Source organism: Amblyomma maculatum, chromosome 11 (genome assembly GCF_055883805.1).
Source record: "Amblyomma maculatum isolate TAMU_Amacu chromosome 11, ASM5588380v1, whole genome shotgun sequence".
In the NCBI taxonomy this organism is placed as follows: Eukaryota; Metazoa; Arthropoda; class Arachnida; order Ixodida; family Ixodidae; genus Amblyomma; species Amblyomma maculatum.
Genome location: NC_139354.1, coordinates 34951560 through 34963998, shown reverse-complemented (window position 1 = coordinate 34963998; position 12439 = coordinate 34951560). Strand labels below are relative to the sequence as shown.

Genomic DNA, 12439 nt, shown 5'->3' with positions numbered 1-12439 from the left:
AGCATAAGAAAAGAGTAGCTGATGACTGAACAGGTAACCTAACCACTCCTCAAAATTGCATGACTAAATACTTGAATTGCAGAAAGAGCTGTGATACTGTATATACTATGAGAACCATGGACAATAATTTAAGCCTTCCACACCGTAATTTTTGTGAGCTTTATTGAAACGTTTACGATGTCCTAAATTCTTATACACGTCCTATTTGCTCCTAATAGGCTTTAAAGCATATCGTCTACGATTATGATAATTTCCAATGGTTCAACAGAGCGGAAAAACTGCTGGGAACACATTCACCTGAAAAAAATCAGTTGTAAATGATAGTGCACATAAAAATTGAAGCGAGAGTGGTACAGGTCGTAAGTAGGTTAGGAAAAAAAATTCAATGAAAAAAAAAAAAAAAGAACACGTTTCTAACAGTTGATGTTCTAAAAACCTGGCGACTTTCACCACCAAAATGACAAACATCACCAATGCATAGTCATAAACAGGGCCGAACACAACAAAAATGCGTGCTACTCAGAGAATCTTGTGTACGTAACTTGTAGTAGCATGTGTGAGTAGCCAGAAGATGTGTGGTTCCGGAAACGCAAAACGCTTTGTTAGTGTACTTGGCTTGAATATGAGGTAGTTCCGCGCCAATGTACAGTAACATGATAGCAACGGCACAACTGCATAAGCGAGCCAGGAATGTGTCAGAGTATTCGGTGTACAGCTCTCCGGCTACGCTAAAACTCAAGTGCACGGAGGGGAATCGAAAAACGGTTTCATACAAGCGCTCTAAGCCACGTCCTTTGCTTGGCTTCAGAAAGTTCGATGCGTACATCAAGCTGGTCTCTGTCGACGTACCCAGCTCGCTCCAAGCTCTCGACTTCAATGTAACTTAGCAGAAATCTTACACAAGCATTACTGACCTCCTTCGGCTTTGAAAAGTTTTCCTGTTCTGAATCTGGCTTGCCTGTGACCTAACGCTTTTCGGGTGTCCTGGGATGAATAACAGTGAGTTTTATTGAATGCTGGAAAGGCCACTGTAGGAGTTTATCAATTTCACCCACATGCAGCTTAGCGTACAAAAACAGCGCAGCGTTTTTTCCATGTTTCTATAGACGCACCCCTACTGACAAGTGGTAGCCACACAGGTAAAGCGTACGGCCATGGAACACGGCTGGAGGATTACCCTTCATTGCTTCTTTCTTCAATGACGAGTAGTTTGCAAGTTTAAATTGGAAGGCTTTGTCGCTTTTGCCTAATAGCCACAGGACCGCATCAATCTTAATTAACACTTTGTTCTCTCTTCCTGTCACATCGTCCTCGATTCCGATGCTATCCGCAAATATACGAGGGGAGTCGGGTAAATGTTGCCTCACCAGATCACATTCCTCATTCACAGTGTCCTTTACGGCATTTACGTCACGGCCAATTGAATCCAGGCGCTCTATCTGCGCCGCAGCCCCAGTGGAAACATGCTCAACCATAGCTCGCATTACATTTAGCTGCTCTAAAACCGCAGATAACCGTTCCTCGTTTTCATTCAGATGGAGTTGTGCTCTTGCAGTGGATATCAGCTCCTCGTTACCCTCCCTCACTAGCTTTATGAAATTCTCTTTTTCGACACTGATGCTGCATGTCAGCTCGGTAAGTTGATCACTTTGCTTGTCAAGTATGATTTTAAGCTCGCCGACATTTTGCTCACAGATTTCTTTGAACAACTTCTATTCCGCATCTTCCATGCTACTCAGAGAAGCTTTCAATCTGCTGCGCAAATTGGCGATATTGTCTTCAATCGAAGCTATTGCCGTGGCATTTCTCTCGGACGCCTCAGCAAGCAATGTCCTGATTTGAGTCATCAACATGTCTGTGGTTTCTTTAGTGAATGCATCTGTGGGTTCCTTTACGCATCCATCAGGCGTTGAGGCGGTGCCACAGTTGTATCTGAGGTGTTCGCACACGTCGGTGAAGAGAACTTGTGCCGAGCAACGAGGACATCTGGTGCAATGGTGCTTGCACTCATCATGAAAGTGTTAGGAAATCTCCGACGTGGATGTTGTGACGTCGCAACCGTTGACTTGATTCCAGCATTTCACCTGCATTGAACAGAGACAAAAGCGACTTTGAACTCGAGCTTAGGGCACTGCGCGGTTTGTGAATATATTGGCCAAGGCTTGGCAGCCTTTACTGTTAAAGTGAAATTATCTTGGTTTTGATTGGGGCTACGTTCACATTTTAGTTTTTTATTCAAAATGGCCTTGGATACAGCAGCTACCAAATTAGTGAAATTTTTACACTGATGTGATCCACCGCGATGTATCAGTGGTTAAGACACTTGGGAGTGGAACGGAATTCATGGGGTCGAACCCGACCGCCGCAGCCCAGTTTTGAAAGGGGCGACCAGCAAAGGCGTCCGTGTTCTGTGCGATGTCAGTGCAATGTATGTTTAATAGGTGGTCGAAATTACTTCCGGAACCCTCTGAGACACCACCTTGATTCTTTACCGCCGTCTTGCTCCATTTCTTTACCGAGCGGTTCAGGAGTACATGAAAAGTGTCACAGATACAGCACTCTTCGTATAAATCAGTTGACATTCAGCCTATATTCAGCAAGTGTCAAACATGCTTACTTTCACCGGCGGTTTGTCAGTGACACGCAAACATTCACGCGAGCCCGCAATAAAAAAAAAGTTTGTGAAACGATAGTTGAGGTGCTGTAGTACGAGTAGAGTGTATTTGATATGCGCAAGAGGATTCATGTGCTGCATTATGTGGGTCTTGACTTTCTACAATAGAAGGTTACTGCTAAAATCAGAAATTCATATAAAAATTGAGCCCAACGACGCCCGCCCTAAAACCCTTCTTTAAATGGCCATTCCGATGCTAAATATATTGTTTTGATATAGCATATCAGTATGCATTGGCATGCATTGCTGCCTCGATGCAAGATACAGCTTGCACCATGTTGACGGAATAGAGATGCCGGAAATGAAATGTAGGCATGATAAAACAGCGCACACATAGACGTGTGGACGGAAGAATAACTGTGGACACACGAGCGCTAACTGTACGGGTGCTACCGACCCTAGTGAAGCCACTGGTTCGAATCAGCCGGAATGAAGCCAGGAAGCCAAACTCAAATGTTGATTGTCATACGGCTCCAAAGTAGCCACCAATGGTTAACAAGAACTGCAGTAAGCGTAAGTTCCGACAGTACCGTACCATCTTCCCAAAATTGGACCTATGAGAGGGATACTGCCAAAGTTGTTTTGGTGCGGAATCAAGCCTCGAACGCCCAATGGTGGATACCGATTGCTCCGCCTGTTGTTTTGGTTACCAGGGCTGCAAATAGTACTGGAAGGTCTTATTAGATTTCAACGCAAAGGAAATGACGTTCTTACCCATGAATTACCTAAATTTGAAAAGGACGCTCGTAAAAATCACGATAGAGAGCTTGAAAACCTGTTTCAACGAAGACACAGCCATTCCTAGGAAAGAAAACTATCGAAAAGCAAACGTAACAAGAAGCTTTCATATATGGTGCCAGCTGCCAATCGACGATGGGTAAAGGAAAAACAACCTGCGAAGGATTAAGACAAAACATCAACATGTGAACGCTGAGCGATCGATGTAGCCAGCCTGCCGCGTACGTGGGAGCAATGCGCCGAACGCACCTGGCCGGCGGCGGCCGTCTTGCTCCTCACCCTCACGTAAACACGGCGCATACCACTCACGTTACACGATGCCGCCTCCCGACCTGAGCTCGCATTGTCTCGCATGCAGCACACCCCATCTCTGTATTACTTGCGAACACACAATGCGGGGTTGAACTTCACTCGTCCCAATTCAGAAAATATCTGAGATGGTTCAGCCTTCTCGTATCAGACAAACGCGAAATAATACCAAGTTTGCAACAGCGGAAATCAGCCCTAAAGAGACTACGCAAATCGAAACAAGGCCGCTGCCTACATACATGTTTCCTGCTCACCTCTCTTTTCATCATACCCTCGGCTGGGAAGTCCTTCCAGTCGACATCCTCCGCCGGGTACAGCTCGCCGTCCAGCGGGCAAATGCGCTCGCATCTTTCATAGCAGGGCTTGCAGAGCACGTGTCGGCAGGGCAGGAAGCCTGTCGTCCTGGGCACCAGACCGCAAGCGCTGCATACCTTCGCTGGAGGAATAGGTTCGACAAAGTGCAGCGGTCTCCAGTCGATCTGCTCCGAGAATCCGAAGACGGTGTACTCCAGGCTGCCGGAAGGCATCTTCTCCGACGAACTCTTCCTCAGTGTGGAGAGTTCTGACGAGACGACTGCCGTCAGCCTCAACTACAGCCGCTCTGACTGGAAGCGCACCTGGTGTGGCCTGTCTCATCGCTCGAAACGGGAGTGTTGCTCCTAGTTCACGTCGCCACCGCCGCTGCGCCACTGCTCCTGGCTAGCTACGGGCGGAGAGCTGGGCTTTGGCCGAAGCGTCGTTACGGTAGGCGCCAGGTATTCTGAGGATGTAAGACATGCGCTTCACTAAATGAATGATGATATCACGATTGTTTTGAGACGAATCGCAATATATAACCTTTGCTGCGCTGCTTGGACATACAGATAGATTTTACACCTCTATGAGAAAAAACAAAACAACAACAAAACAAATACGTGCGGCACTGCGTATCGCTTCAAAGCGCTCGTCAGCTAGCAGCTAGTGGTCGCCCATTCTGTTGCCAGTCTCCAAGGTGACAAGATGTCCAAGATAACTTAAAGCCAAGGGTTTAAAATTGAAACATTTAAGGCTGGCCAGAAAAACAAAAAACTTTATAGAACTGCCTGCCATCTGGCGCATCACAGTGATATTTGTTTGCAAATAACTAATTGTCAATTAACCCATTTTTTTACAATTTTCTAACATTTTCTCAAGACAATAAATGTATTTGGAGAGTTGGAGAGCGCCCTCGAAAACCCTCATTCCGTTTCGACAAAGAAAGCCTGACGTGTATCATATTTTTCCAAACTAAAAAAAGCCCGTGAAATAAAAAAAAAAAATGTCACGTGACTGGCGCATTTGTGCACCACGATTGTGCTTCTCTCAAACTAGATTTCAGTGAAAATATCAGCTGAGACCATGGCTCCCCAACACCGCTGCAGCGGCTTCTATAGCTGTGCACGGGCTCGGGCCGGCCAGAAGGCTGGCCCGGCCCGCGGGCCGGACTCGGGCCGTTTGGAAGTCCTTTCGCTTGGGCTCGGACCGAGTCCGTGCCAAGTTATCTTTATCTCGGGCGTGCTGGGCCGGACCGGACACCCTTATCACGAACACATGTTACATATGCGAAAGTGCGAATACGGCCGTAGTGCGATAAGCGTCCGCGCCGTTTCCACGCGAGAGCTTCCGAGTTCTTTCTTGGTATCGGCCCCCCTTTCCTTTTCGCCGCGAACGGAACTTTGGTAGCCGTCAGGGATCGAGCAGAGGGGCCTGCTTGTGGGCTATTTAGTTTCGAGTTTCCCATCTCCGCTTTGGTAACACCAGCGCTGATGTTTAGGTATCCGTTTCAAAACTCGCGTCACACTGTCCCCTATCACACATCAGTATTGTGTCCTCCTCGACATAGCCTCGTTTGAAGCGGCGCATAGCTCACAACATCTGCGTTGCAAGTGTTTCCTCTTGTTTCTCTTGTTGCGAATTGTTCAGGTGAAAGTCGCATGATGAGCCAGGCGAGCTCACCGAGTACTTGGCCACAAATTCAACCCCATTTTTAGGTTAGCTGCTTAGCGAAAACTTCTTTTCCTATCAAAGAACGTATTAGTCTTTCCAGCCACAAGTTATAGCACCGAAAGAAACTTCAGCGCCACTGCGTTGAATATTCTGGAGCGCCACAAATGCCTCAATTCAATGAATAACTAATTACTTTGTGTGCAATAAGTTAATTCTACGTACGTCCTCAGCCGCATATATTCAGGCCGCCATTGGAAACTGACCCTGGCAACGTTTAATGCTAGAACCCTAGCTAGTGAAGCTAGCTTAGCAGTGCTGTTAGAGGAACTAGAGGGCATGAAATGGGATGTCATAGGGCTTAGTGAGGTTAGGAGGCCGAATGAGGCATATACTATTAAGGAAATGTGTCATTTCAAACTTCGCAAATCAACATTTAGGAGCTTGGATAAATTTATCATTGTGAAATTATTTTCTTCTTTTTCATCGCTTCAACTGTAATTATAGCGTGACGGACCGGACCCGGGCCTTAAATCTAAGCGACGGGTTGGGCCGGACCAGGCTCAGTCCCTACCTGAGTTGGGCAGGGCCGGACTAGGGTTTGTAGCTCCGGGACCAGGCTGCGCCTACGGGATATGCTTTGGCAATACGCGACCGGGCCGGGCTCGGGCTGAAAATTTCGGCTCGTACACACCTCTAGTTTCTTCGTCTGCTTCAGCGAGTCGGCGCACGTGATGATGCAAGGCGCAGCGAGCTCACCGCGCTGGTTGCAACCATCGCAAACATATCAGCCAACCGCTTGGGATTGGACTTTCAAGTCAAGGCCGCAGCTAATTTCGTTCACTGAAACCACGATGGAGGGCACCACAATCGTGGCTAACGAATGCGTTAGTGAAGTGATGTTTTTTTCCATTTCGTGGGCTTTGTTTAGAGCTTGGAAAAACGATACGCGTGAGGCTGTCTTTATCAAAAATAAATGGAATAGGTGTTTCAGAAAGCGTACTCCAACTTTGCGAATTACATTTAATGTCTAAAGACAATAAGTAAATTAGAAAAATTATTTTGATTACTAATTTTTATTTTATTTATTTTATTTTATCGGTACCTTCAGGGTAAAGCATTACAGAGGGGAGTGGGGATTACAACAATAACATTTGGGACATATAAAACGTACATCATGCAATGAAATAATGAAAAAAAAAATGAGTAGATCATGGTCATAACTACTGCAAAAACATCAGTACTTGATAGCTTATACGTAAAGCACTTTTGTACTAGGCATCATTGCGCAGCATTGGACACTGTTAACTGGAACAATGGTAACCGTTCAATTGTTGCCACTGACTAAGGAAGGTGGTTCCAGTCCACAGCTGTACGAGGTATAAACGAGTCTGAGAATACTTTGGTGTTACATGAAATTAGGCCGACCTCGTGTGCATGATCAAGGCGTGAAGGAGGAGGAGGAATCAACATTTATTAAGCCCGAAATAATTCGGTGGTGCATGCTTGCACCAGACGGGGTGGTTCCCTAGTTGCGGGACCCATATGTTTCCAGCAGCTCCTGGCCCCTGTCTGTCAGTGCGAGCTGGATCGATAGGGCGGGGCTGGACAACAAGGTCTCCCATCGCTCAAGGGGTTGGGGATTGGGGGTGTTGGCGGGAAGGGGAGGAGGGGGGGGTTTGAGTTGTTTGCATTCTGCCAAAACGTGCGGCAGGGTGCCCTTTTCTTTTTTACAAAAAGGACAGAGCATGTCGTGTTCCGCAGGGTACATGCGGCTCATCAATACGGGATGCGCAAGCGATCCCGCCTGCGCTCGGCGCAGGATCGTCTGTTGTTGCCTGGTGAGCTTGGGGTGCGGTTCTGGCAGTCTGCACCTTTCCTCTCGGTACATACTTGTAATTTCCCGAAAGCTGGTAACCGGATGCGGTAGCTCTTCCGGCTCGTTCTCGCCCCGGATTGACATTTCTCGGGCATGGTAGTCTGCGATGATGTTGCCTGCTACCTGCGAGTGAGCCGGGACCCACACGAGCTCTATAGCTCTTCCCGGAGGCTTGCACTTGGATAGAATGGCTCGGGCCGCGGAGGATATTACCCCTCTGCGGAAGCTTCTGTAGGCTGTCTTTGAGTCAGTAACCACGGTGTCCACGCTCGGCTGTGCGAGTGCGAGGGCCATGGCCGCTTCTTCTGCAACTGCGGCGTCTGTTGTCTTTATGGACGCGCTGACGATCAGCCTGTCTTTTGACGTAACCACCACTGCTGCACGGTCACTGTGTTTTCGGAGCGAGGCGTCCGCGTAGAGGACCCTGGGGTTCTCTTCCAGCTTTCGGGCTATGGCTTTGGCCCGCGCGGTGCGCCTCTCGTCGTCCTTGCCCGGCGTCATGTTCCGGGGAAGGGGTTTGGTCTGAATGGCCGTCTTCCAGTCTTCCGGAAGGGCTTCCTTGAGGGGTACTGGCTCAATCTGCCATCCTATCTTGCGTAAGACGGCTCGTCCGTGTTTCGTATGACTGAGCCGGATTCTCTGATTAGAGAGGTGGGCTTCAATGAGCTCCTCCACCGTGTTGTGGGCGCCCATGTCCAGCAGTCTTTGTGTGGACGAGTATATGGGAATGCCCAGTGCTTGCTTCGTTGCCTTACGAAGCATCGTGTTTAGGGTGTCCCTATTCGCCTTCGTCAGCTGGAGATAGGGGGCGGAGTAGGTAACCCGTGACACGACGAATGCGCGTATCAGGCGCATGACATCGTCCTCTTTGAGGCCTCGGTTTCTATTAGATACCCTTCTGATCATACTGAGTATCTGTTCGGTTGTAGTTTTGATCTTTGTGACGGCGGCGTGTGCCTTCCCGTCGGCCTGAATTAGTAGGCCGAGGATCCTAATCTGCTGTGTTGGCTTGATAGCCGTTCCGTCGATGGTGACGATCACGTTCGGCGGCAGCTCTTTCTTGGATTTTCCCGGTTGGATAATAAGCAACTCTGATTTCTGGGGAGCGCAGCTCAGTCCGCATGACTTTGCGTACTCGTGCACGGTTGTTGCCGCCTTCTGCAAGGCTTCCTCCATCCAGGCATCAGAACCGGCTCGAGCTGTCCACACCGTAATATCGTCGGCGTAGAACGCATGGTCCACGCCTTCGATTTGCTTGAGTAGACCGGGCAGGGGCAGGAGGGCCAGATTGAAGAGCAGGGGCGACAAGACCGATCCCTGTGGGGTGCCCCTATCACCCAGCTCGACAGGGTCTGACTTCTCCTCCCCTATTCTGATGGTCGCTGTTCGGTTTGACAGAAATTCTTTGATGTAGTCGAATGTCTTTCGGCCACACCTGGTCATATTCAGATTCCGCAACACGCTCGCGTGGGACACGTTATCAAACGCTCCCTTCAGGTCGAGGGCGAGTATCCCGCGCGGCGTGTGCCTCGTTGCCGGCTTGACGACCAGTTCGTGAAGTTGGATCATCACGTCTTGGGTGCTGAGATGTTGCCTGAAGCCGTACATCGTCTCCGGCATCTGATCTGTTTCTTCGAGGTGCTTCTGCAGCCGGCGAAGGACCATACGCTCCATCACCTTCCCCGCGCAGGACGTGAGGGAGATGGGCCGCATGTTGTCTATCGTGAGGGCTTTGGAATGAAGCAGACCTCGGCGTCCTTCCATTCCTTCGGCAACCGCGAGCTCTCCCAGGCTTCGTTGATGTGCCCTAGGAGGCCGCGGGCCGCTTTACTGCTCATGTTACTGAGTAGTTTGTATGTTATGGCATCCCTGCCGGGTGCACTTTTCTTGTTACTTTGATCTATCGCTGTCCACAATTCCGTCATGGAAAACGGCCGGTCCAGGTCTTCGTTGTCGGGTCCTTCGTATCTCTCTGGCTCCGGGTACTGTCCCTTCTCTGTCTTTAGGTACTTCGCCTTCAGGTCTTCCAGGAGCCTGCGGCCGTCTCCCTTGTACATGTTCAATACTTTGGTAAGGTTGCGATTGGTCGCAGTTTTGCTACTCAGCGGGTCGATCAGATGCCTCAAGAGGCACCACGTCTTCCACGTCGAGAGCTTGCCCTGCAAGCCGTCGCAGGTCTTCAGCCAATTCTCCCTGCATAGTTTGGCCGCGTGCTCGACGATCTGCTTGTTCAAGGCTGCTATGCGCTTGGCCAGTTTTCTGTTGTGCCGCTGACGTTTCCATCGCCGCGTTAACGAGTGCCGGGCCGCCCACATGTGCGTCAGTCTGGCGTCCACGTACGGTGTCTGCGAAGTCGTTGCGATTTCTTGGGTAAATTTTTGGAGGGTCTTCTTCTGGTCCCTCGACCATTCGGTGTAGGTCTGTTGTGTTTCAGCTCGTCCCGATTCTTCCTCAGACGCCTCTTCTTGTTCCTGGGTGAACTTTCTCATCTTGTCCCAATCCGTGATCCGCGCTGTCCCCAACACAGCCCGATATCGGGAACCTCGGATCGTGATGCCGATCACGCTGTGGTCAGAACCCAGGTCCACTTCTTCGCTTCTCCAGGAGACGTCTAGCGTTCCCGATAACCACGAAAGGTCTGGCGTAGTGTCCCTCGCGGCACTGTTGCCTCTTCTGGTAGTTACGTCAGGCTCGTTCAGGAGGGCAATCTCGTGATCCTCCATTGCTTTGGCCAATGCTTTTCCTCTTTTTGACTGGAACTTATAGCCCCATGTTGTGTGAGGGGCGTTAAAGTCGCCGAGGATCAGGAGCGGCCTGGTCCCCGCCAACCCTTTCGCCTGACTCACGATGCGGTCAAATTCGTACTGCCGTTGTGACGGCCGACAGTACGCGCTCATTACAAATAAATTGCCCGCGCTGCCAATTTCTCTTGCATGAATTTAGACCAGCGTGTGCTCGCACCCGCCCTGCGCCGTAACATGTTGAGTTGCCGCCACGTTGCTGCGAACGAGCACCGCCGTTCCGTTCTCCGTGGGATCCGTGTAAGTGACGTACCCCGGAAGTCTTGGTTTCCCGTTCGTCTCCTGTAGAGCAATTACATCAGGCTTGTTGTCTTGCCCGTCAATGTATAACATTAGTTCCGCTTCTTTGTTGCGAATCCCACGGCAGTTCCATTGGTAAATCACGGTGGTTTCCCCCCCCGGTCTTCTTGTGCTTCTTACTTGGCTTCTGCATCATCCTTTCCGGCTGTCTCGAGTCGATTGCGCCTTTTCGCGATCGCGTTTTTTATTTTTTCGGCCCGCTCCTTTTTCAGGGACGCGAAGTGGTTCCTCACCGATGTTGAGGCTACTTTTAGCGCTTGACGTTTGTGCTTCGCCGATGGCGTCTGAGGCTGACTCTCGACAGCTTTAAGTCGGTCGTCTATTTTGCTGAGCCTTTCGTTAATTTGGGAAATTGCGGCCAAAATGGCCATAAGCTCTCCTTCTCGCGGGATCTGTGTCGTTACCGTGGTCGCGGTCTCTGCGTTCGCAGTTTCCTCTCCGCTCGCGGGGCTCTCTTCGGCGTCCATCGCCTCTAGGTTATTTGCTGCACGTTGCATGGCCTCAGCCTCTCCAGCTGTCCGCCCTTGGCGGGGCGAGGGGGGGGGCCCTCCGCGGCACCTTGCGCAAGCCTGCGGCGTTGCTTGTCGCCGTGTTGTCTTGGGGTCCTGAATTTGCCAAGCTGCCGTTACTCGCTAGCGTTTCGATCTTATTCATAAGCGCCTGTATTTGGGCGTTCTGTTCCTGGATCTGAGCGTTTTGGCGCTCTATGATCCTCTTAAGCTCTATCACTTCGCTACTGTCCTTTTGCGGATTCGCTTGTGAGTTAAGGGGTTGGGAGGGGGTGAGGGGTGGGAATTCGGTGTCGCTGGTTAGAGCGACGGGAGACCTGTTGGTCCGGCCCACCTTTTTCTCGGCGATCCCTCGGTGTCCGGTTGACTCTGGCGACTGTTGTTGACAGCCACTGTTGTTGCTGTTGCGGCCCGGCGTGTGTGACCGGCCCCGTTGTTTGGAGGCGCTGCGGTGGGGTCCGCCTGCAGGACCTCTCTTGTCGTGGTTCCTTCTCTCGATGTCTTCTTCCTCTGCTCGGCGCCGTTCCCAGCGCCGCCGGCGGACGACGTAGGGTGTCTTGAAGCGGGCTTTGCAGGCCTTGTCCGCTGTCAGGTGTTCGCCTCCGCACAGGCCACAGTTCGGGACACATTCGTGATCTTCGGCGGGGTTGGAGATTCCGCACCCTCGACAGATCGTGTTCGAAGGATCCGGGCACACGTCCATTCTGTGGCCCACTCTTCCGCACGCATAGCATACGTCGATTTGTTTTCTATGTAACGTGCACTCCATGAGCAGGTTGCCGTATCTCACGTATTTGGGTACTTTATGCCCTTCGAAAGCAATGACGACTGATCGGGTCTTACCGATCCGGTTTGCCTGTAGCGCCGTTGGGTTATGCTTGTGCACAACATTGTCCTGAATATCCTGGGCCGTATCCTCGAGCGGGATGCCCCTTATGACGCCCTTCACCGTGCCGTGGGGGGCCGTTTCGTAGGTACTTACTTCGTGTGCCGTGCCGCGTATGTCGATCCTTCCGACTGCAGTGTACAGGTCGGCGTTCTCTCTCTTGGAGGTGCTCACCACAACGATATTCTGCTGGAGGTTGGGGCACACGACATCTTCACTTGCTTCATTGCCGGGGATCTGTGCCGCCGCCACAATTGCACGACTTAGTTCAACGCGGGTCACGTCGCTCACGTGGAGCCCGCCTCGTGGTCGTAATACGATCTTTATGTCGCCGCGCGGCAAGTCTGGCATGCGCGCGCCCTTCCACAATTTGCCCTTGTT

At 50.6% G+C, this 12439-nt stretch overlaps 1 protein-coding gene across 1 annotated transcript; it reads right to left on the bottom strand.

The window, feature by feature from the left end:
• Positions 1 to 957: 957 nt before the first annotated feature.
• LOC146173455 (uncharacterized) lies at positions 958 to 4486 on the bottom strand. Its single transcript, XM_084584838.1, has 2 exons — positions 3976 to 4486; positions 958 to 2084 (listed from the first exon to the last, which is right to left on the bottom strand). The coding sequence occupies exons 1-2, from the start codon at positions 4246 to 4248 to the stop codon at positions 2022 to 2024; spliced, it is 336 nt and encodes a 111-aa protein (XP_084440964.1). The 5' UTR covers positions 4249 to 4486; the 3' UTR covers positions 958 to 2021.
• Between the last annotated feature and the right edge of the window lie 7953 nt (positions 4487 to 12439).

Coding starts and splice junctions, on each gene's coding strand:
- LOC146173455 (XM_084584838.1), bottom strand. CDS start 4,248: ATGCCTTCCGGCAGCCTGGAGTACACCGTCTTCGGATTCTCGGAGCAG. Junction 2,085..3,975: donor AGGGTATGATGAAAAGAGAG/GTGAGCAGGAAA, acceptor TGTTCAATGCAG/GTGAAATGCTGGAATCAAGT.